Source organism: Calonectris borealis, chromosome 5 (assembly GCF_964195595.1).
Source record: "Calonectris borealis chromosome 5, bCalBor7.hap1.2, whole genome shotgun sequence".
In the NCBI taxonomy this organism is placed as follows: Eukaryota; Metazoa; Chordata; class Aves; order Procellariiformes; family Procellariidae; genus Calonectris; species Calonectris borealis.
This window is the reverse complement of record NC_134316.1, coordinates 28,915,816-28,941,841: the sequence shown is the minus strand read 5'-3', so window position 1 is coordinate 28,941,841 and position 26,026 is coordinate 28,915,816. Positions and strand designations below refer to the sequence as shown.

At 36.7% G+C, this 26,026-nt stretch overlaps 1 protein-coding gene across 5 annotated transcripts in view; it reads right to left on the bottom strand.

Moving 5' to 3' along the window:
* RALGAPA1 (Ral GTPase activating protein catalytic subunit alpha 1) overlaps nt 1-26,026 on the bottom strand; it is a 133,948-nt gene that overhangs the window by 30,771 nt on the left and 77,151 nt on the right. For all 5 annotated transcript variants that reach the window (XM_075151628.1, XM_075151633.1, XM_075151631.1 and 2 more), the window contains 8 exons: nt 25,352-25,486; nt 24,415-24,598; nt 16,362-17,226; nt 14,772-14,843; nt 13,736-13,859; nt 11,891-12,046; nt 3,353-3,511; nt 1,309-1,436 (listed from right to left, as the gene is read on the bottom strand). In XM_075151628.1, the coding sequence (XP_075007729.1) occupies nt 1,309-1,436; nt 3,353-3,511; nt 11,891-12,046; nt 13,736-13,859; nt 14,772-14,843; nt 16,362-17,226; nt 24,415-24,598; nt 25,352-25,486 (1,823 nt within the window). The remainder of the gene's footprint in view (nt 1-1,308; nt 1,437-3,352; nt 3,512-11,890; nt 12,047-13,735; nt 13,860-14,771; nt 14,844-16,361; nt 17,227-24,414; nt 24,599-25,351; nt 25,487-26,026) is intronic.

The following is a 26,026-nucleotide window of genomic DNA, read 5'->3' as shown; positions in this document are numbered from 1 at the left end:
TCTATTCTTCCAAGAGCAGCTCTTTCAAAAAACTACAATTTCAGTTCCAATGAAAAAAAATGAGATAACCTTTTCTGACATCTTTACAAAAACACTAACATCATTTTGACAACAACTTTGTATTCTGAGCTGAGTAACAAAATCTGTATGATAAAAATATAACAAATTTCTCATCTTGAAGGAAAACAACATTCATATCCCTCTTGGAATTAGAAAACAAAACTATGTCACATTAATACTGGATAAATACTAAATATCTTAAAGAAAGAAAGATTATTAATACCATGACACTGCTATTTTAGAAAGTCTACTCAAACATGGTCATTAAAATAATTTTGTTTAACAAGAAGTGATAAGTACATGTTATAAAATATTAGAAACAGGCGATTTTTCAGCACTATTCTTCACTTAACTAAAAAAGTATTAAAAAAGGCTGGTCTTCATCTGGATTGTCTTATAGAATCAATCATAGAATCATAGAATCATACAGGTTGGAAAAGACCTCTAAGATCATCGTGTCCAACCGTCAACCCAACACCACCATGCCCTCTACACCATGTCCCTAAGGGCCTCATCTACACGTCTTTTAAATACCTCCAGGGATGGTGACTCCACCACTTCCCTGGGCAGCCTGTTCCAAGGCCTGACCACTCTTTCAGTAAAGAAATTTCTCCTAATGTCCAATCTAAACCTCCCTTGGTGCAACTTGAGGCCATTTCCTCTTGTCCTATCGCTAGTTACTTGGCAGAAGAGACCAACACCCACCTCGCTACAACCTCCTTTCAGGTAGTTGTAGAGCGCGATGAGGTCTCCCCTCAGCCTCCTCTTCTCCAGGCTAAACAACCCCAGTTCCCTCAGCCGCTCCTCATAAGGCTTGTGCTCCAGGCCCTTCACCAGCTTCGTTGCCCTCCTCTGGACACGCTCCAGCACCTCCATGTCCTTCTTGTAGTGAGGGACACAAAACTGAACACCGTATTCGAGGTGCGGCCTCACCAGTGCCGAGTACAGGGGCATGATCACCTCCCTACTCCTGCTGGCCACACTATTTCTGATACAGGCCAGGATGCCGTTGGCCTTCTTGGCCACCTGAGCACACTGCCGGCTCATGTTCAGCCGGCTGTCAATCAGCACCCCCAGGGGTCTTCTATGGGTTTAAGTTTCTTAAAGGCATCATCACCATAAAAAATTGAAAATATTTTCCGTATGTTAAGCTGACAAAGATATAAGATGACAGAAACCATGAAGATCCTATCTGTAGAACTGCAAGGGAATGTATATGCCTTGGAAACCATTTGAGTGAAAGGATACAAGTTTTGGTATAATGGGATTAATGATTTCAATGCACGGCTTGCATTTATAGCTGTTGCACGAACCATAATAGGAAGAATTTTTCCATTCACAATAGCACCATCAAAGAGTGGACCAAAAAATGGAACCTGAATAAAAAATTAAGAAGTTCAACATAAAGCAAGATCTTCGCTATAACAATTAGCAATCAACATTAACAATAGAGCACTCAAATATATTTTTTTTTTCTCCTCATCGCTAGATAATCAGACCGGTTATTGTGCTCCATGACAGACCTTTTCTCTTGTAGAAATATACAGCCATGTAACGGCTTGATATCCTTGGTAACAGATAACACAGTATTTGAAGAAAATTAAGCAACCATTTGAATACTATGACTCATCAAAGCTTACTTCCAACATTTGCTGCCAAAATCCTAGGAACAGTCATGCATATGATGTTTATGACGTTGAAAGGCTAGATGACAATATTGTAGGTGGTAGTAAGCAAAAGGAATAATTACTCAAATTTTAAAATAATATTTATCATAGCTTTAGATATAACATGTCCATAAGGACCAACTCAATGTGCAACTGTCATACAATTACTGGCTGACTGACCCTCACCTTCCACTTTCTTCTTCTACCTGTTCTTCTTCCTTTCTATGGTATCTATACTAACAGATTGTAAGCCCTTTACAGGAGAAATCTCTGGTGAAAGTTTGGCCTCTTTGGACCCTAAGTGTAAAGCCTTATTTGTGAGATCAGTAGAAAACCTTGATGTTTAGTATAGGTAGCACCCAAAGGGTTTACAGAACGGGAGGATCTTATGTTTTGGCATTACATTTTTCTCTAATCGATCATCATTTTGCAATTTAAGAAAAAAGAAATTAAAACTCTATTAAGTATCTTCATTTCCTATACATGTGAATAAAGTTCTGAAGCTGCTAGCATAAAGCATGTGAAGAGCACTTTGTGCATCAGGTCAGCAAAGGCAGCAGAGTGTACGCTAATATTCTTCCTGCTAAGATAAAATCAATGCTGCAAAAGAATTTTAGATCCCTGTATTATTTTTGCCATCGGTCATTTAATGTAGTTTTGAGAATACTGAAATCTGATGGAAGGCACTTCTTTTTTCACATACAAGAACCTCTTGTTGGAGTAACAACAATCCCTGCTCTTAGCAGTTTTCTTTTTCTTTCTTAACCTGCACACCCCCAATAACACAACTTTTTGTACTTAAAGTAGTAAGTAAATATATTTATTAATTAAAAACATAAGTAACCCAGTAATAACAAGACCACGTACTGGGTATCATTTCATGCCTATCATCAGATAGAGGCAATCATCATAGAGAGGGAATCCTATTTCTGTCACACTTTATTTATTAATATCAGTGCTTCTAGAAAGAAATTTAATAGTTAAAGTATAGAAATTCATGGCAAGTGACATCACACACCGAAATTCTGCAGTACAAACACTCATGACTACTTTTACTCAGTCTGTGTTCGATACCCTAAACCACTGTTTTAAGAACAGGGCCAACACAGACATTTGAGGAACAGTCATTAGAAAGAGAGTGTGTTCATATGCCTAAGAGATGAACGGTCTTGCTTTGCTGAATTAATCTCCAAATTCTTGTGTGGAGTCAAGGAGAAAGTGAAAACTAGCTTTGAGAAGAAGAAAGGGGAATATGACATGGATGGAGAAAGCTGGAGCAGGGTATTATTCAACTCCCACAGTTATGTATCAAATTTGATAAAGAATTTTGCCAAGTTTATCTTAATATTTAAATGATTATGCAGAATATTCTAGCTTCGTTTCTAGTTTATGATGTTGGCAGATATGCTTGACAGGATCAGGGCTTTGCAATTTCAAGTTACTGATTTTACTATGCATTGTAATCACTGAGTTCTTCCTCTTCCTCCTACCACCACTGCAATTGTCAATGTTAAAGACACATCACCTTGTTGGATCAATCTATTACACCAAAAACTCAGATTCAAAACACAGCTCAGTTCATATTAAACAGACGGAGGAAACACAAAAGAAAAAAAATCTCTTACCTCAGGCTTTTTCATGATCTGGATACTGAACATATGGTTTTTCATGGGATAGATAACTATAAGAACATCACCAAATTCTGTTGGAATTATTCCTCTTCTATAATCTCGAGTATGCTCTGACCAGACAATGTGTACTTCATCATTTCCTAAATGTCTTAGCTGGAAAAGCAGGGATAAAAACCCATCAGTTTAAATCTATTCTATAGCCATACAGCTATACTAAATGCTCATATTTCAAAAGGACAAACTCACTAAAAAGAAATAAAGAAAAATTAATAAATTAAACAAATTACACTATAGTTCTCTTACAATTTCAATGACAGTATTAGTTCACAGTATTGGTTTGTGCTATACATCTTTATACATTGATGCTATATATTTTATACATTAAATGTCTATTTAAATTAACAGATATGTCAATATCTGTTTTCTACTGAAAGCTAGATTTTGTTTCTGTTATCTCAAGAATGCAGAGTGATTCAATCTGATTTACTAAAATGCCTTCAGGATTGCCATCATTGATAGGCAGCGAATTACTAAATTCTATATGAATTTTTAAACAATATGAATGAACATCTGCTTAAAAGCTATGTATCTGAGCAGTCTTTAACCTCATCATTCTAGCCAAATTCCAAACTGGCTACTACAAACAAAAAGCTTTTCAAGGAGAACAGCTACTGCATTTTCCATAGCCCCTAGATTAACTAAACTAAATGCTCATTTCCCATGAAACCTGTGTACCTTCGTAAAAATAACTCCCCCTGTCCCCAAAAAATCCCAAATGGCTCTTGATTTGGCTCAGAATGGCCAAATGGGTTCCTCAAAATCCATGCTGTATCCTCAGTTGTAATCATATAACCAGATTAAGGAATATCTTGAACACTTTGGAATTATCTGCACTGAAGCTCCAAAATGCTCCTTCTGCTAAACGTTACTATCTGCTAAACGACTGTTGACATCATGGAGAGAGGCTTTACATATACTGTAAATATTCAGATTATTAAATGTGAGTTTCTTTCCAGTAAGGGCTATTTCTGAAAATTCAAGCTGGAATCTCATTTTTTCCTCCTTGTGCATCACCAATTATAGCTGACAATTGTCTTCACCTACAGTTTTCAGTTTGTTTGCACAGCTTTAGGTAGGTAGAATTTGTCAAACAATTGCCTTGATGTTATTCAAAGAACAGCACTGCTATTAACAGGTAACATACAGATACTAATCTGAGCACTTAGAAGAAGTTACTGTATAAAAAGGCAACAATTTTCTGTATTCATTTTCAGAACATAACGGCACTTTAAATAAAAGCAAAACATATACACAGTCATCAGAGAAATTTCACTGCAAGTATTCACTTGTTTATATTACAAAACCTCCTGGAATGCTACCTTCGTCTTACCTGAAAGCTTATACTGGTTGTCAGCAGCAGACTTAAAAAAAAAAAAAAAAGGAAAAAAAGAAGCCGCCTCTACTCTTCTCTGCTGGCTTTAAATTGTATCAGACTGAAACAAGAAAAGGATCTTCTTCAGTGTTGGACTGGGCAAAGGACAGATGGCATCAATACGCTACATCTTGTCTGATGCTCAAAAAGTCATTTGTTTTGCCTGGACCAGATCATACATACATCTAATCTACAATGATTGCAGTTCCTTTGAAGCAAGCTGTTCTTGCCTCTTTTGTGGATGGCTGAATTATTTTGAACAACACTTCGTTAGGGATGCTCTTGTGCCAACCGTAAACCCAGCCCAACAAAAGAATTGGTTATAACAACATTCACTATGCTGAGTTTTATTTGACTAGATTAGAACAAAACCAGGCAGCCACCCGAATGACTGATGTGCAACACGCAAACACTGGCTGCAGAAACCTTGGATGACACTTAGCAGCGATGAACATCGTAAAAGACAACTAACCTTGGAATTGTTCTGAGGGCCTGAACTTCTCCTACCTTTCTAGGTGAAGTGACAGTCAAACTATCTGGTGAAATATGACAATGAGAGAAGAGTATGAGGAACTGATGGGCCTGCACTTAGAAGCAAGTGAAAAGCTCAGGAAAGATAAGGCTGCCTAACCAAAGAGAAAGCAAGAGGCAAATCAGTTTAGATATGAAATCTTGTGAAACGTGAAAAAACTGCATGATCCTAGATTGAGGGATGGCCATCCGGTGCACTGACTGAACTGAACTCATTGAACTGACTAAAAAAGCCGAACTAGGACTGATACACCCATCACTGAATTGCACCATTCCTAATTCCTAATATTGAACTATTTACTAGAAGAATTAGCCCTCCTTTACTTACCATCTTTGGACTCAAAGACAACAAACTCATACACTGTTAGAAACAAAGGACAGTGTACATGACAAATAAATGGCTTTAAAATCCAAAACATATAGAGAGTTTCCATAGTGCAGCTTCTTGAGGGCATCACTGCCTCTGAATTTCATTTATCAAAGGTTGCCCCTGTGTGCCTGTTACTGATACTTGCAGCTAATCAGACAGGACATCAGTTCTTGCACTCCTGTGAAAGCTACCCAGGCAGAGCATGGCTACTGATGCATGCTTTCACATCAGACTGACACAGATTTTGGTGTGATAAAAGTGTACTGTGTGGTTATTTCAGGAGGAGGACTACTGACAAGGGGCACATATTTTTGGATGCCAAGTGTACTGAAGCCATTAGTGACTTTTCTCTCCAATTTCAAAGTTTGCTTCACACCCCCATAGAGATGTGAGTATACATTCCAGGCTAAAAGCACTAACTACTTCAGAGGAAAAGCAAAATGAATCAGGTTATTCCAATGAGTTCCAAGTCCTGTCAGGTGTGTTTCACCTCATGATTACTACCAAGAATGATTTGACAAAGATTCAGTTTGAGTAAAGTGTAGAATGGCATCTCTGTGACATATATGGATTGAGAGTCAGAATCAGATGGTGCAAGTAGGTGGATGACAGTATAAACCGTGAATGGTAGTTTATAAGAAGATGTAAAGTACTCAAGATCAAAACTATGATCGATGCCTTGTTTCCATTACAGGAGGTAGAAGACTGACAAAAATAATAGACAAGTAAACAAGACTGGATGTTGCTAATTTCATCTTTATGTTTGGAGAATAATTAAGTTCTGGATAAGTCATTCTGTTCCTTTTTCAAGAGTAGATTAGAAAAAGCTCTGACACTAACATAGTGCGCCTTATTACTTCTTTCAGATGTCCCCACCATGGTCAGCAAGCAAGCTTATGAGAAAGCTGGAATGGTGGTAACTTGATTCATCAACAACACTTGATTCATGGAAGAGATCCAGTACCTGAAATTATCTAGAAAACCTTTCCAAGGTCTGCTAGGTTTTGCATAAACTTTTTAGAAAGAAGAATTTCAGTTTTTCTACTTCATTTTTCTGTTCCCTATTGAAGGACCTTGAAATTGAGCAGTGCTCCACAACAAAGCTCTCCTGCAAGCACAGCAAACATTTGGAGAATCCATCATTCACTGTAATTATTACACCAGAGAGCCAGAGCCTGACCCCTTTCAACTTTAATCTGGATTCTTTACGTCTTTGTATTGAATTGGAAGCATCCTAGAATTCAGTGTCCTGTACACAAATGCTACAAAGATACTGAGCTACAATCACCTCCACTCACTGAAACCTAAAGGACAGACAGCAACATGGTTTCCCAAGAAGAAGGTGTGGTCCCATTGTCATCTAACAGAATCAGGTTTAGTGCACACAGAATGTACAGGTACCAAGGCTGAAATCTGTGTAAATGGCTACTCAAAACTCACCACCAGTTGTGTAAGCCACTACATCTTCACACTAATTTCCTGACCTTGTCTTCCTAAATATACAACTTTTTATGTGCATAAATCACAGTAAGCAAAACAAAGTGCAAATCCTTATTAGAGACATAAAATAAATAATAAAATTCTCTAAAATAATGTTATACTTCAAGTAACTGGTAAGACACTATAGCTGAAACACCTGGAACTATAGGTTACATACCAATATTCTAAAATGCTAAATACTGCATAAATGCAGATCAAACTGCTCTAGGGAGTTTATTATCTAAGCATACGGCAAGACACAAAATGGAGATGGACAAATGCAAAGAAACTGTAAAAAGGAGTTAAAGATTAGAAAAATGTCTTTTATAGCAGCCTTCTTCAAGAATGAAAGTGTCAAGGCCAGCAAAAGGAAGGCTCAGCAATCAAAATAACAGTTTAGGATATAGCGGATAAATTTTAACTGTGTGTATGGAAAAGCTATGTTGCAAGAAATGTTACGCAGAAAAAAGAACCAAGTCTTAAGCACAGACTGAATGTAAGAATCCAGAAAGTGGACCAAATTAAAGACGATTTCAGGCTATGGGCACAAGTGACAAGCACAATGGTCATGTTATCCGTGGTGATCCAGAAAGGTGGCAATAAGAAAGAGATTAAGAACTCTGTTTTAGCCATTTTGAACCTGAGCTGTCGGGAAGACAGCCCTGAGGAGATGTCAGAGACAAACAGATTTTTTTAGGCTTGCTTTGAAACTCTACTCCATTAAAACAAATATATAAAAATGACCGACTGTTAGGTTACCTGAAATTTCAAATTTAACTCAAAATACTTTAAAATATTCTTACTCTATAGCCATCATCATGTGTCAGCTCTCCTAATACATTTATGTTAACTGAATACAAAAGAAACGTGAAATAAATATAACCAGGAGGGATGATCAAATCTAATTTTGATACATTAGTGTCATATGCTGTACATGTTACAATAGCAGCCAGACTTAATACTAAGCTGCAGGCTATACTGAAATTTCCAAATGGCAGATTGTTCTAAGTGATACCAAGTATAATTGAAGTAATAAACGATAGTAAAAGCAAAGCACACTGTCAGGAAGAATTTAAGTATTTACTTTTTAAAATTAAATGAGTTAGGTTTGGAAAGGCAAGACAAGTGAAATAATGCAGGGCTCAATTTACAGAAAATTCCTTTTATTTATCTGTTGCATTAACCCTTGAACTCTTGCCAAAATTACCGTAATTTCTAATACTCACTTACCTAAAGGAGGGAGAAAAAAGGCTATTATATTTTCTTATGATACAACAGCTAGCCCGAACTTTTTTCTTCTTCAAAAATGGAAGTGTTCATTATAAAAAGAACAGAAGGAGCAGAAACATCTGAAGTAATGGCTTAATGCAGCTACTTTTGCGCATTAAATGTAAGCAGCACTGCTGTCTACAGCATATGTACCCTCTAGTTGAATTTTTCACAAAACTTTGTTTCAACAACTATGGTGTGTTTGTTTTTTTTTTTTTAAAGCAATGTGCGTACTTAATTGTAGCTCCAAAGAATACTGTATTAATAATTTACGTCTATAAACCTTGAAGTTCCCAATACATGTTAATACCATAATAAAAAAAACTAGCTATAAATACTGGGAACTATAAATCTTTTATGTGGTTAGGACGATGTCACACATAACCTAAAATCATGTAATACACCCAAAGCCCAAGATGAGTTAATATTCTAATCATTAATAACATTAATACTTTTTATTTACATATCTTGTGTATAATATTCTCACCTACAACGCCTTCATTCCTTTATCAGGCTAAGGAAGGAGGAGCTAGACAGGTGATAAGCTGTAGAGGCACAAACATGAGCTTTCTCATTCTGTGAACTAAGAGTCTTCACAGTTTCATCTAATCCCGATATTTTCTTTGCAAGTTTGTTCTTGTAAGGATAGTGTAAATACTTTTTACTCTAACCTTTAATTCTAAGAAAAACAAAATGAATTGCATTATCAGCATTAAATCTTTAATTTACTATTTGCAAATTAAATACCTATTTTATATATGCATTTCAATGTCAAGTTCCTTTACAAATTCAGAAGATTTTCATCTGTTCTCCCTGAATTAATGTATTTTCTTGCTCTTGTTTATGTCTTCAGAAACAAATGCTTCAGAGGTATCCAAGTCACTTAAAAGTTTTATTTACTACTCTGTAAGACTGATGGAAAATAAGTTTAAAATTGGCTTAGACTCTGAAACAGCAGAATCTTGATTTTGTAGTGGCTGGACTGGCAGGAAGAAGTTTTGTTTTAATTTAATTTAATTTCCATTTATAAGATCAACCTATCATGCACCTCTAGGCACATTCACAATATAAAAACCAGCAGCAGTTCTAAGCCAACTACTGCAAATTTGCTTGTTTTTCTCCCATTGAGTGAAAGAGACAAAGAAAGTACATGGAAGATCTGTAGAGAAGCTCAAAACTCAAGTTCCTCTGGAGATCGTAACAGTACATACACTCAGAACAATTACAATTGTTAGCACACACACGGCTCTCAAATTATTTTGAGGTCCCCCATGTTGTGTGTGAGCTGGCCAGCATCTCATAAAACACATTCCTTTTGCTGATGTGTTCAGTCTAAGCAGCACGAGTAGTTGCAGAACTAGTAGTAGAGTTAGGCCTGTTTTCCTGCTCACATCTCCTGATAACACTTGCTGCTTTCTCCCAAGATGCAGACTTCAGTTGATGCTTTTCTCAAGTCTGGGATGACTTTCATAGCACCTCTCCCTGGTGCTGGTTCCTTGATGTCTAATGCTCCTTCCCATGCAGTCTTTACCTGCTGAGTAGGAGCACTAAGAGTCTCTCTCACTCTATCTCCTTTACTTAGCCTATCTTCATTAAACATACATGAAATTAACACCTTTGAAACATGACTCTCTCAAATTCGATTGAAATGGGCCAAAAGGTGTTAGGGAAGGGAGGAGAGACATAAAGACGGGCTCACAAGCCTCCATTCATGGGGAAACTGGGCTTAAAAAGAAGAACAAAACCCACACACTGAGGAAGAACAGGAAAGAAAGTCACACAGAAATAAAGCAGCTTGGTTAAACAGCCCATCAGTAGCTGAGCTACAAATATAATCCCAATCTTTTGATACACTCTACTTATCCATACAGTCCTCAAATATTCCATGTTACTGACGAGTGAGACTGCGGGTAAAGGAGGAGAGAAATAGGCCTGGGGCAAGCTGGAGTTGTTAAAAAGTCCAGCTGACACCATTTTCTCAAGCTAAATCACAGGCAGCCTGGACCAGCACTGAACCTTGCCTAGCAGGAACAGCTATATGTAGCTTTAGGGTGCTCCTGGAAACAGATATGAGATCCTGCCTGTGTGTTCTGCCGAAGTCCACAGCATTTGCAGATTATTTATTATGAATTAATTTTCACCGTGACCCATCTTCTGCCTTGTCAACACTTTTTAATGCTCTAATTCAAACAGACTATAAAAAAATATTGTAAGGATAATTACAAGCTGTGTTTTATAAAACCGAGTTTCTGTTTAAAAAATACAGAAGCCAGTCAGCTTAGAAAAATCTATATACACACACTGTTCCATACTAGAACAATAGCAACAATCTTATTTTAAAATTAGTTATTTTTGGTACTAAACCACTTTTATAAATCATTTAACAACCTAAGTATTACCCTGGCTCTACTTCAGGAAATGAAGAACAGAAAGGACCCAGCACCATAGGCATACAAGAAAAAACATTTTTTAATTTAAAAAAAACCACCAAACAAACCAACCTAAGATGCGACAGTGAGAAGTTAGAACTCATAGTCAGTCTATAATCATAACAATAACAACAATATTTTTTTCTTCAAGTGAACACAAAGAACAAAAAAGTCATTAATAATTGAAGCTTGCCAGAGGCATGGCTATTTCTCTCTTCACTGTCTACTGTCTAATTTAATTACAAGTATTAAACTCCATGCTGAGGTCAACCAGCTTCAGTTCCTCCAATATTACACTTCAACCAGCGCTCATTAACGTGTCTACTGAATGGATTAGCACATCTGAAGATGTATGTACGCAGGACGGGGGACAGTCTAATGATAGCCAATTGTTCATTTATAATAGGACACATGTTTGAGACTGTAACTTATTATCACTAATGTGGAATTTATTAAATTCTAAAGAAAAAAATACCAATACAGAAAACCATTTTTTTCTTAATGTGGCTATGAGAGATCATACCACTGTTGAACATTTGTGCCTGCTCCAAGACAAAACACCTTACATACAATAAACATTATCGAATTCTTAGTATTTTTAACTTTTTTTTGAAGGGAAAATTAGGTTAATAGACAATATGTGACTCTTAAGTGAATAAAAAGTCATCTTAGAAAGTACTCACCACATATTTATTAATTGGTATTTAAAGTACATCTCAAAGTACTAAAACATCATTCAGAAGTAATGCTTTTTCTTCCACCCAAACCATTACTTCCCTTCATCTTTCACCACTATGCAATGTGATCCTGCCAACATTTGCAATGATGGCAAATATCACCAGTATGGCAAAATTAGAAATTGGTAGAGAATAATTTAAATGGCTTTACCTACTTCAGTAAGATACCAACTATTAGCAGGTAAAGTGTTATGATAGTCTATGTTTTTTTAGAAAATGTTTTCTTTGACTTTAATTTATCTGGCTTTATTACCAAAAGAAAATCTGTTATTCAGAAACACCTACCTTTTTTGTTAAAGAGTCATCTGAATCAGAAGGCATTCTTGTTGACACATGGAACATTACTTCTACTGTCGAGGTAGCAAAATATGGAGTGGTCAGTCCAGTGCTTTTGTTTTTTTGCAGTCCTCCCATAAAGCCACAATGGTTTGTGAGATTTACCTAGAAGTAAAGCCCAGGAAGCATTAGGAGAAAAAAAAATTATCAGGTGATAAATACATTCTTTATACTTTGAAATGCACTGTCAACTGAATTTTTAAAAGTGAAGGCCCTTTTCACAATAGTACAGTTATGCTTTTCTAAAAGAGCTCAGACTCGCTGACTAGACTGGAAATCAACTGCAACGCAGTGGCATTCTATATTCCACTGTCACCACAGATGCTGCTGGGAAGACAAGGTTAGAGAAAAGGAAAGGTGGTGTAAATGAATATTTACTGCATTATTCCCTGATCAGCTGACTGCAGTCACTTACATGTGCTTTTAGAATTTTTAAAAATTCTGTGATACTACATCAGCCTTGACCTGACCTCTGAAGAAACCCTGCGTGAGAGCCAGATAATTTTAAATTGTCTTGTTACCTTCCATATATTTTCTTGAAAAATTTTCATTCTGTGAATATGAAAAAAATCACAGGAAACTAACTGATAATTTGTAGGTAAGTTTCTAAGTCTTAGTTCTATGGGAAACAGTTTGACACTGAAACAAATAAGCATGCCTAAGGTGCTATTTCACTTTTACAACAGTGCCTAAAGAAACCTGTATCTCAGATGTGAATACATTTAATCTCTGCCCACATGGGATATATTTGCTTTTCTGTTAATAAATGATCCAGAATTTAATGTTAAGAGGTTAAAATATTAGATGTCTCACCATGGAATATTAATCCAAATTAGCAACTCTTTAATCTAGCTAATAAAGGCTAGGAGAATTAACCCACTAAAGGAGGATATTTGAAGACATTAATGTGATTTTTTTTTTCTCCTGAAGAATCAGGAATGTGGCAAATAAACATCTATGTTTGTGACAGTCAGCAGACTTCTAGCAGTTTTCCGCTGTCCTGTGGAAAAGTCAGAACCATTATCCACACTGCTAATCTAGTAGTGCTCTTATATACCTAAGGAGTAAGAAAAAGAACAAATAAGATGGACACTCCTGTGGACACTCCCGATGAACACAAGTCACAAGAGGAACAGAAAACCTGCAGATTCTTATGCAGCCAGCCAGGAGCAGGAGTGATTCCTGTACTTCTGTGCAACAGTGCTGAGTTGAACTTTACAATGGAAGTTAATCCTGTGCGGTCAGAAAGAAAGGATGCAAAAAAGGAAATCCTCGTAACAGTATCGAACTAGTGACTACAGAGTTGCAGGTCGATATAGATGATGGGGTACATCACAGTATTTCTGGCTGCTGGAAGAGACATGGAGCGGAGTGTGTGAACAGATACGTGCCTGCAGTGGAAGGCATGAAGAAGGGAGCATGACAGAAGCTGCATGTTTGTAGTTTTTAGATTCCCAGATTTGAGCAAATCTCAAATTTCAATGGACTTAACACTTTACAGGCCTAGAAGGAACTCAGGATGCCTCCTAATCAGTCCATGAAAGCCAAGTACAGGACTGCACATTAAAGAATCATCTCTGCCTGCACAAACTTTCTTAAATCGAAAGAGCTTAAAATTAAATAGCTAGTATTGCTAATGAAATTAAAATCAGAATTCTTCTCCACATCCTACTTGCAAAACAGTGTATTTCAGTACTTGTGAGTAATGCTAAAGAGCCGAAGACTTACAATATCTAAAAGGATCTGTAATTTTCTCTGTAAACAAACTTAGGATAAAAACGTTTTAACAAATACCTCCCAGCCAAGACCAGCTACAAAGTCTTCATAGGCTTGACTTCCCCCAGTATTAGTAAGAATGGAGTGTTTATCTTCTTGTCCCTCAGCAACATAAAACACTGCAATCTTGTGTGTCTCTCGGCTGTAAAACAGAGAATGGTCACTGCATGACAGTGCCTTTACTAATATGAAATCAAAATATGCAAAAGTACACACAGAGCATGGCTTTTAAAACATCAAAAAAGATAGAGGAAGTAAAGTAGAACTATATGGCTTCTTTTTGAATACCTTCTATATTTCCATATTCCCATTCTGTCTTTCCTAGTCTGGTCGTCTCTAGAGCCTAAAGTTTTGCTATACATGAATAGCATTTACCCCTTTCACCACTTCTAAGATGTAGGATGGTGCTGGCAGTACCAATTGCTAATGGAATAGCTGGGCTTCTGAAATGAGCAAAACCTGTAACACAGGCATTACTGGCACTGCACTGCCCATTAACAACAGTGCCTTGTGAATGCTGCGGCAAATGCAGCTTATGCCACTGAATGAACAATCTTTAAGTACTATAGCAATGTCTTCGGTTCACAGCTTGCTGTCAGACATTGGAGCAACTGAAGGTGGTTTCTCACACTTCTGGATTTTATTTCAACTTCTACAAAAACAATTCAAAGTTTCTAATTCTGTGCAACAACTCCAACTAGAATTCCATGTCTTCAAATACTAACAGCATTGGCAAACAGCTAAACAATTAGCCGAAGCTTAAAACGTGGAGACTTCGATATATCAAAGTTTTAAAACCATTCCATGTTATGCATACAAATGTTCATTTTGAAGTTTGTTCTACCTCATGATATTCTACTTGCAGAGTTTCACTCTACAAATAACACCAATGTAACTTCAATATAACACCAATAACTACAATACAGTGCAAAATACATGAATAATTTACAAAACTATTTTAAATATTAGTTAAACTCTCACATCTATAAATTAGAGCCATTTAAGTATAAGCACACCTAAAACAAGTAAGTAGGCAGCCATTAAAAGAATTTACCATTGTCTTGAGTCCAAATTTCTGAGTTCTCGAAGTAACTTCTCATTTTTCTTCAGGAGATGAAAGCTCCTTCTAAATAGAGAAATTTGTAACTCTTATCACCTGTTCACTGATGGATACAAAATAGTACAAGAATGGTACAAGAACATTTGCAGGTCCATTCAACAACAGTCAACAAATGCTTTTGCCTTTTCAATAGTCCTTTCTTATATAAAATACTAAGATATCTTTTAAAAAATATACAAGAAGCAATTTTTTTTACTTCAGGAAATCTTCTATATCCATTATAGTCCTGAGTACAACCTTTACTTCTTTCCACTTTCTTCTGTCAACATATTGGATCCAACTGTGATCAATCTCTCCTCTACTGAAGAACAGACAGAACTCCCTTTGACGCATATATAAGCTGCACACTTTACTAGGCCATAATATATATGCTTAGTGACAAAAGACACTCCCATAATCTGTCCTAGGGAGTTAGTGCATTAAACTCAGAGCTTTTGCTATTCTGAATTGCAGAAGAGAGCAGAACATAGCTCACTAGTCACCCAGCCAGCTGTAACAATTTGAAGAAAAACCAAAACAATATGTTAGAGCAAGAAAGGCACTTTTAATTTCTTTTAAACTGCGCTTAAGATGTTTCCCACAAAACACAGTGGAATGAGTTTAAGAGCAGTACTGTTCAAAACCAGACTGCCTTGAGGAATTAAAAACCCAAATAAGAAGGGTTACAACACCAAAATTCTGTCCGATTCCAGTGAATCTCAGCGACACAGATTAGTTTTGCTTTACAGAATATCCATTTCCCTTCATAGTAAGAAAATATTTCAATGCCTCTAATATGGAATTTGACAGCTATGGTAAAAGAAGATTTCAGAAAGACCCTTAAATTCTAGGATGCTAATATTTGTACATACCCACATGTATATGCAGACATACACCTAACTACACCCACACAAAAATAATAATGTAAACAAAGACACTATTTTGTAACTGAACATGGCTTGTCTCCCAGACAGTACCCAAACATTGCCAATGTTAAAAGAAATATTAGGGGACCCATCTTTCTCGTTAGCTAACACAGATGCAGTGCTTTGAGGCTGCATACAAGCATGCTCTTAGCAGGCAAAGCAGCAGGACACTGTCCAGCAACACAATAATTGAGAATATGACCCTTTCAGAGTCTCATTCTGGCATAGAAAGGTAATGATTTTTGCAGGAACATACATGGGAAGCAAAGAAAGCAAAAAAGATGCCTTCTTTACCCATGGTAGTACCCCTTAGTACAGTTGGTGAAAGGATTATTAGAAAAGATACCATTCCTTCAATTTGCCTTCCAATACTGTTCTAAGGAAAGAATGTAAATAACAATAAAGGCAACAGGTTCCTCCTTTCTGTCTCTCTAAATGACAGGTTGAAACGCAGAATAAAACCGCTTTTTTCCCCTTAGTTGCACATCCCCTCTCCTCTTTTGTTGGCTGGCTGGAGTATTTTTAGCTTAACCCACTCTATGATCAACTATTATTACACAGTAAGAATAGCACAATTCCTTAAAAGAAAGTTCTTAAACTGTGAGTCTTTTCTTTTTACCTTTTATCCCAAGAATTCATTCCCAGTATACTGAGAAGTAATCTGCAGTAGTAAAATGCTGACTGGGGCTTTTGTGAGGTTGGCTCATCCTGCTCCATAGCCCTCATATTTAAATCATTGAAATGCTTTTCAACAAACTCCCTCTCTTCTGTGTGCTGTTTCAGAATCGCATTGATGACATCGTTCTCCTGCTTCTCTGAGATGCAGACTGGTTGAGGAGCAGGAATGTTGAGTGAGACACCAGTTCTCTGTAAGCATTCAGGGCTTGTAACACCTAAATACTGCAGGAGCTCATCAAGGGCATCTTCTTCATCCCTAATGGTATCCCATGTTGGTATAGTGTCTCTAAACTTCCTTTTTACTTGGAGTGTAATTCCATCCCTTGCAGATATATCCTCCACATGCTCAAAAGATGAAAGAGCATCTTCTGATTTATCTTGTTGAGATAATGAAAGTGCAAAAGAGGTTTGTTGTGAAGATCCACATAACGATGATGGTCCATACAAAATGGCCGAATCCCATGAGTATTTGCCAGATAGATCACGCACTATAATTCTAACATTTGAATTAGCAGATGCAAGTCCAGCAGACAGTCCCCCCCCAGGCATGTCGTCTTCTGCTTGGATTTGTATGCAAGACACCAGGGAAGTATTGTTTAACACAAAGAATTGAAGGTTTGGGTTCTCAAAAAGTTCAGGAGAAAGTTCAGGACTTTCACTGTATGGATTGTCATTGTTTTCACACACTTGACTGGTTAGCATAGCAGGACCTCCGCTCATAGGATAGTGGCCTAAGTGGTTGACTAGATGTGTTATCACAGTACGAGCAGCAACAGAAATTAATCCTTGTTGCATGTGACTTTTCACTGCGAGAGAAAGAACATAGGTTTTAAAAGAAGAGTTCAAAAAACAACACTGAGATTTACCTATTTCTTTTGGTCTCTTCTTCATGAGTTTTAAACAGAGGATGAGCACTGCAAGGTTAGAATACAGCCAACTCAGTAATGGAAAATATGTATTTGGATGAACAGTGGTCCCATATATAAATAGCATGAAAAATCATAAGACAGTTAAAGAAGCACCTTCATTATTTTACGGCCTACCACACCTCCTTTACCATAGCTTTGTAATCAGCATGGTTCTTCTAAAATACACAATTTCTTAATCTAGTTAAAATAAATCTTAAATTGCTGATGAAGTAGAGATCATAATTGTGTTGTAAGAAGTCCATTTCCAACTCCAGTGGATTTTTATATTTATACACATCATTACATTGTGAAAAACAAAGGAACATAGATGCACAAAACCTCTAATCCATCTTAATTTCCCTGGGGAGCATACAGCTGTAGGTTAGGTTGAGAATAATACTGGATGTTTTTAAAGTATCAAATCAAACACCGGGCTATCCACACTGAACACAATCTAAGAGTAGCAAAATTTTCAAAAAGCAAATCTCATGCCCCAACTGCATTTTAAGAAGTTTCAGGTTGGAAAAACTTGGAGGGAGAAAGAGAAGTTAATTGTGCCTATCTTACGTGAAATTCATCTTGTGAGATGCACTGGTATCTCGATATAGTTTTGCCACCTCCTTCTTTGTTGCATACTTTCCACTTGCATGCAACATTATCTAAATTCACAACAGGAATTTCTTAATGTTTATACCACACCCTGCCAACCCAGTACTTTATTGTTATCGGATTCTTCTATCAAATCTACTCTACATTACCCATGAAGTACAGAGCTGGTCAAAGCAACTCTGTCAGGCAGACAACCCTCAACTGCTCAGAGTACCCGCTGAAGAACCCATACACAAAAGTATTACACTGTAGAAGACCACAGGTAGAAGAGAAAACAGGATCAATATGGCAAAGCACATACTTCTGCAGCCTCCTTCTTTTAACAGGACCTGGATGCTCTGAATTCGGGATTTACAAGGGGCAGATAAATCAAGACTGTATTCCTCAGGATTACATCATATATTTTAAACTATATTAAACATTGAAAACTGCTGCAAACACTTCCCACCTTCTTTCTCACTGAAAATCCATCAAACTAGAATGTTCTGAACCATGTTACTTTTTCATTCAGTATTTACTGAGAAAATGTAAGCTCTTGGACATGTAAGTATGGTATAATGAACTCATCTCCCTTTATATTGTGTATTTATACACAATAAAAACTAATGTTTAATAAACAAATTTCTTTTTGCAGGTTAAGGTGTCTTAATTGGTTTAACTGAAAAAATAAAGGCAAATTTGTAATGCATACTGACTGTCATGACAGATCTTTAGATTCTGAAGCACTGGATGCATTCTGCGTCTGCAAAAGTAAACAGTTAGTATATATTTGCCTTTTTTGTTTTTCCCACAGGGTTGAGTAAAGCACATAAAAGACATTTGGGATTGTGGCTCTTCTTTACCTTTAGGAAGCACTAGATATGAACTGCAAAAAGGGAAACATTTCATCCTGTTAATAGTTGGTAAAATCAACTTAATTTTTACACTATTCCAAAACTTGGATAAACTCAAATATTTTAATAAATTAAGGCCTTGAAAACTTATATAAACAAATTAGAGACTATATTTTTATTATTTATAACATTCTTGAGGTTTAAGAATTTACAAACACAAAAACATTCAGTGAAGCTGAATTAAATGTCTAGATATTGATAGCATACAAGGAAATTAAGTTATAGTGCCATCTGCTGAAATATAAGAAGGAACTGTAAGCAAGTTTATACAAGACAAAAAGAAAATAAGTTGGATGCTTGAAGAATAATTTATCTGTGCAGTACTAACCAGCACCTGGACAACGCAGAGGCTGGCTCCTCTTTGTCAGGATATTCACGCCAAGTGTTTAGCATTTGGCACTGCACAGATAAGTAAGGTCATGCTCTTCTCAGGTTCCTAGGAGCAAAGACACCTGAGCTTCCCAGCTACCTGAAGTCTCACATTGTTTAGGTTCAATGCCTGCAGTTAAGTTCTGCTGAAAAACCTGAAGAAATGAGAGGGACCTGCTAGCCTGTAAGTTATTACTATCACTGTTTTGTGGCAAATCCTAAAGATCTCAAACCTGACCATGGTTGTACTGTGCCTGTGTGCATGAATTTACTCTCTTAGGAGCCTAAGGGACATATGGAAAAGAAAGGTGATACAACGATACGGAGAGTGGAACATCGAATTTAAATTTGGAAGGTCCATTCCCAGTCCTACCACGGTCTGTCTCTGAAAATTAAAATAAAAAAATAAAAGAATTGGGATATAAATCTGTCATTGCCTCTTTTATAAAACAAGAACAGTACTACTCATTGAGTTTTCACTCAGAATACAGTATTATTGATCTAAAAATGACACAGAAAACTTAAATCAGAAGTACTACGAGAAGCATACTGAGAAGTAAACTGTAAGATGTCACCTGTTATGTTGAAATAAAATAAAGCAGTCCAAAACATTTTTGCCACGCAGAAAATCAGATTTTCGTGGTGGTTTTCCCTTAGCAAAAAAAAAAAACCCAAACCCAGTAATGCTTTTTGAAAATATGAGAAGTTTAAATTAAATTCGCAACTTAAAGGATACATATTAGTAATTTGTTCCTAGAAGCACACCTCCTCAATCAGGAACAACTGGACATTCAATATATTAGAGTTCTTAAAATGAGTATCTAAACCATACTCTTTGTTTCTGGAGGGCAGATCAAAACACAGAATAACACAAGCCATCACAGCTTTACCACAAATTCTATGAACTAAAGCCATACCATTACACGTTAAAGCAGTCTAGCCGGCTGCTTTCCCAACCTGTCTTCCTGAGTGAACTCATCTCTGCTCTCTTTACAGTGATACAGTCTTTATCTTGGGCAATGTAATTTATATGTGTACATGGTCACTTGGTAATTTGCTAGAAGCATGTTATATTGGCTATTTTTTCTCAGTCCCTGAAATTACCTCATTTGTGGAAAGGCTGAAGGTCCATCATCACTAATTTGTATCAGTGGCATGAATGGAGGATTCCTGAATTTCCTTAAGATATGTTGTTAACTCTTTAATTCAACTTTGGCTGAACAACTTCTGAACAACTACAGTTATGCAGTAGAAGGAAAAAGTAATGACTGAGGGTGGAATTTAACTCTCCTCACCCTTTTAGCTATCTAAAGAATGATGCACCTGTGCAGACTGATTCATCTCAGTTAGTTTCCCAAATTGGAGAAAAGGGATGAATCACTCTCTGGAACTCTCTTTCTCCATTACATTCAGAGGGAGCCTAAGAGAGTTCAGGTTAGCTTAGCTACCTGTATTTTCCATTAGCTTAAGGAAGTCTCACTCCTCTCTAATTTTAAGCTTCAGGTAGAGAGATGCGGTTACAGAGAACCTATTTCTAGAACACCCTTCACAAAACACAAACTGTGCTAATCTGGATGCACCATGTATAAAGTGTTTTTTTTAAAAAGTGTACTTTTTGACCCCTTTCAGTAAAAAGGCGAACAGCAAAGCCTTAAAAGAAAAGTACTTTTTATTTCTGATTTTTAAATAAAAGCTAAGACTAAGCATCAGATGGGGGAAACCTTTTCTTCAGAAATTGAAATATATTAGGAAAAATGATCGATCTATCCAAAAGAGTTTAAAATATATTTGGAGAAATATGACAAATGGGGGAAAATTCATGCAATCAATAATTGATGGACCACTGTATCTATGCAATGCAACTACTACCTTCCAATCACAACTCTCTCTAACAGATTTGTGATCTATGAAGAACAGGTTTCAAAATGTTTTTGCCTGTAATTGCCAAAAACATCCCATAAAATATTATTTCCATAAGACTAGACTCTATTCAATAGTCTGATTTTGCTATTAACACTGGAAGATGTATAGCACTTTTTGTTTAATGGTAACTATTTTCATGTAACCAACTTTCCTGTCAATACAAGAGTCACAAAAACCCTCAATCTTACCTTTTCCTAAATGTTTGCATCACTTAATAGAATCATAAAGGTTGGAAAAGACCTCTAAGATCATCGAGTCCAACCATCAACCCAACACCACCATGCCCACTACACCATGTCCCTAAGCGCCTCATCTACACGTCTTTTAAATACTTCCAGGGATGATGACTCAACCACTTCGCTGGGCAGCCTGTTCCAAGGCCTGACCACTCTTTCAGTAAAGAAATTTTTCCTAATGCCCAATCTAATCCTCCCTTGGCACAACTTGAGGCCAATAGAAACAACAAAAAAGCTTTGAAGAAGAGGTTCTCCCTCGTGTATGTTCATGGTCTTGTAATGACAGGTAAAAGATCAGAAGCAGGTAAGCAGATCATGGCACAATGCAGTCCAAGTTGCTTTTGTACATCTAAACTGTATAGTGAAGTGCTATACTATCCTTGGAGAAAGCATACCTCTGTCAATGTGACGCTGAATCCAGGCTAGTTAGGTGTGGTTAATTAGCACAGGCAGCACTTGTATGCCTGTACTGTAGCTAGAGGAAGTTGTTGTCGATACTAGCTAGAGGAAAAGTTCATCAGCTTTCATGTAGACAAGCCCTGTGATTCCTTAGATGTATGAAAGCACCACAGACTTGCTGTCTGCGAGTTTTGATGATGCAAGAAAAGCTTCCTACTGATGTCTTTATTGTCAGCTGCTAAAAGTTCGTTCTGGTTTAAATATAACACTTTAATATACTTAACACTTAATTTCAAAATTATTCTTCGTGTATCTTATACTGCAATCTACCACTTTACCTGAAACCTACAGAAAGGAGGACAAAGAAAATTTCACAGATAATCCTAGGTATAACAGATTCCTTGTGAAAGATAGCACTTGGAAAGTTACTGAAACAGAGAGGGGAATAGTCCTCTTCTCTCCCCACACGGCCTGCTCCCAGAGGATTTATCAAATGTTTGCCCTGCCATTTATTGCAGGGCTTGCTCCAGCCTCTCAATAGATCCTGTCCCCACTACACAGCTGTATGACTGAAAGTCCCATTATCTTCACGGTCTCATAGCACATCATACTGTGGTAAGCGTCCATAAAACTTGTGATGGATCTGACCTTGAACAATGGGAGGCGTAACAGGGTATGTCAATCCCATCTATTAAACTGATCAAAAGCACCCTGTCTTAAGAATTCCAGCATTTCAGTACTTTCAGCTTTGCTTGTGACCTAAGGAAAGAGTCTAGCAATCCTAGTGTCTTTGTATAACTTCCCTGATTTCCCTACAACTGCCATCCTACTCATTTCCACTCCTTCAAAAAAGATATCATGACAGCACTTTTCCTCTACTAAAAAAGAGGTTGACCGATTGGCATACTGCTCTGCTGCTAGCTTGCACTAATTGACCCCTGTCTTGATTGAGTCCCAGACTGGTTGTTATCCACTAACTTTACTCCTCTTACTCCTCCAACAATGCCAGGGAGAACACATGCTGTGTGATCGGTTAAGCACTGCCAATTTTATTCTCTGCCTGGCAATGTGGATTAGAAGTGCCAAGGTTGCAAGACCAGGGTTGCATTATAATGCTGTAGTTTGCCAATTAAATTTCATGATCTGCCTTACAATTCCAGAGCCCTGAAACTTTAAAAACATATGGGGCTTTCTTAATTCATCCAGAGAGATAAAAAGAAAATCTGAAATTACTTTTATTTAGAAATTTAACAAGAAATCATAAAAGACCAGATCACGTACGGAAATGCAAAATGAAGATATCGATGCTAAGGCTTTGTGCAACTACATTCATTTAAAGAGAAATCTATTCAGGGTTGTCTTTTCAGATTGTCAGATTAAACAAGCCACACAGCATTTGCTGCTAACCCATAATTACAGATTATTACAGAATACAAAAGATGCCAGGCATAAAAAGCTACTACAATTCACTACACTGTAATAGAACATGCAGTGGAAGTTAATTTTGGCAAATTCTTTAAATATTAGCTTTACATAATATGTATAGGTGAGACTGTAATTAGGACAGAATGAATCCTTCACAGCCTCTTTCATTCTGACCCAGCAGATGATTACTTTTTACTAATAAGACCACAGCCATTTGACAAAAAGCCAACTATAGTACCTTGCTTCATTCTTCAGTAAATTTAATAATTACAGCTCCTCCTGCCAATAGTTCTCAAATCAGACTTGTTCAATCCAATACTGAGCTTATTAGGGGACAGCTCTATGTTTAGAATTCTTTGGCCAAAAAAGTACTTGAGGATGATGAAGCATGCCTTAGACAAGGGCACAATGATTAGCCATTTTCTCTACATAAAAAACAGCACGTAGTCACTACAGACCACAAAATCACCTGCTGTTAGCACACAGCTGCTACAAAGAGCTTCTGCATTTATCTGGTTCTTAATACCTTTAAGGAAGCCTAAATGGAACAACTTAATATGGAAGGAGAATAGCACTACACAGTTTCTTGTATCAGTATTAATCTCATCTTTTTCAATTTTCTTCCCAATGTAGCCATTTGATATTTACTAGATATACTGCATAATATATGCTACTCCTCTGTAGCTTAGTTGCTTGAGTCTTTATTTTTATTTTCGAGTTCTGAAGAAAATGTTAATTCCCAGGTCTCAAGGTTCTAAGCAGATGAGAGAAAATTTGTCTCTTTTTAGGTAACTCTGTGGTTTTAAACAGTGTAAACAGACTGACAGCAAATTATAATAGGTTAAAAAAAATTCAGAGAGAGCTTTCAATATTGCAAGCTCAGATAGGAAAAATATTCTTAGAAAAAGGAGCAAAATTAAGAAAAAATAAATTAATTTACTGAAAGTAAAATGAAAAGCAACATTTCGCCATGTTGCAGTACTTAACACTTTTTGCTGATACACAGAGCACAGAAGAATCCATACCAAATTGATCTGCCTGTTGTTCAGAAGATACTTATTTCAGTTAATCGAAGAGTAATTGCCCAAAATTATGTTAGCTCATTCCATACTAATGGTCCTTACCTAGTGTCTAGGTATAATTTAAAACTTATGCTTTAGACAAACACTTCAATACTGGAAACCAAGATAAAATCTTTTTGAAAGAAAATGTATTTAGGCAATTTGACAAACCTTCAGTGACTGGCTGAAGTTTAGAAGACCGCTCTGAGTCTGGAGAATGCAGTGGCTCTGGTTCCTTCAAGCTTTCTAAATGCATAAAAGGATCATAATCCACACATGCCAAATCAGAAAGGCTTAGAGGAAAATATTTGGGGTTGCTAAAACATTGAGACCCATAGACACATCCATGAAGAACCTAGAACAAAAACAGAATTTCATGACATTAACTACTGAAATTTCTACTTGATAGTTTTATAAGAAATGAAGTTTATTTTTATTTACATTTTTGAATTGAATTGTTAGAACCAGGTAGGCAGGATAAAATGTTGGAAAAATTTAGATACTAAATGTTTACAGAAACAAACACTGGTGTGGAAAGAAAATTGTTAAAATAGCATCTACACCGAAGTGGAATTTAACAATATAGAAACAAGAAACAAAACTTACAACAAATCACTAAGCTACCTTTATTTTTAGATCTCCTACCTTCTTTAATTGCGTATGCTAGGTCTAAGCTGCTGGAGGTTTTAATCCGCTTCCCTTGCAAAAAAAAAACAACCTATCTTTGTTCCGTGTCTCTAACGGCAGTAATTATAACTTAGTGCTTTTTACTTTGCTTATTGCTAAATAAAATTGTTTGGTATATAAAAGCTACATCCTCCTGTCTTAAATGTATAGCTGGTCTTCTACAACACAAGTGTCTGCTACCAATATGACATACAAAAAGGAACTTGGTTAAACATCACAAAATGTAAAACAAAATCAACAATTCCAAATATACCAAAGACCAAGAAGAGACAGTAAAACGTACAAGAGCTAAGACAGCACTCCACATTTCAGCAATAGAAGGGAGGTCAGCTTACAGAAAGCTTCTGTCTTCATTTCCGTGAAAAATGAGACTACCTCCACACAACAAAAATTCTCATTTAGCAAGTAAAGAAACATGTACCTTATATATACAATTAAGAACGGATCTTTCAGTCTTATCATTTTCTGCTCCTGTAGTGTGAAGAGGCTGCAGCAAGGTCTTTAATGGCAAGGCCATTATCCAATCCAATAAGCACAGAAGTAAAGAAACCACCAACTGGAACAAACACTTTCAATTACAAATCAATTAAACCAGCACCTGCTACTCCACATTTATCACTGTATTTTACTTCTCTGTTTTACTTTCTTTTCTCAGTTCAAGTAGCATCAACCTTCTGCAGTAATGGCAGGTCACACTTGTTTAAAAGCCGCTGTATCCTCAAAACCTACAGCATCAGTAAAAACTTTGGCTACTGAGATATTTAACAAAGACCATCCACACAACAGTTTCTCATCATGGTAAGTCTGTGAGCAGATACCGTGCTTAAGAGGATACCCGTGATTTTTTCAAAATTGATTTGTAGGATGCTGTTTTTAAAATGACAGATTACACAGGTACAAATTAAGGTTGGTGCACCATTCTGCACATAAATCTCACTGAACTATTTCAGTTGCATTTAGTGCTTTATAAATAACACAGAATTTCCTTCACAACATGTCAATAATATTACGCAGCATCAGGTACCATCTGAAAGAAATCCCGCTGCTTTCTGTATTGTAGGCTACTCAGTCAGCAAAAGAACCAACTCCCTCTAGG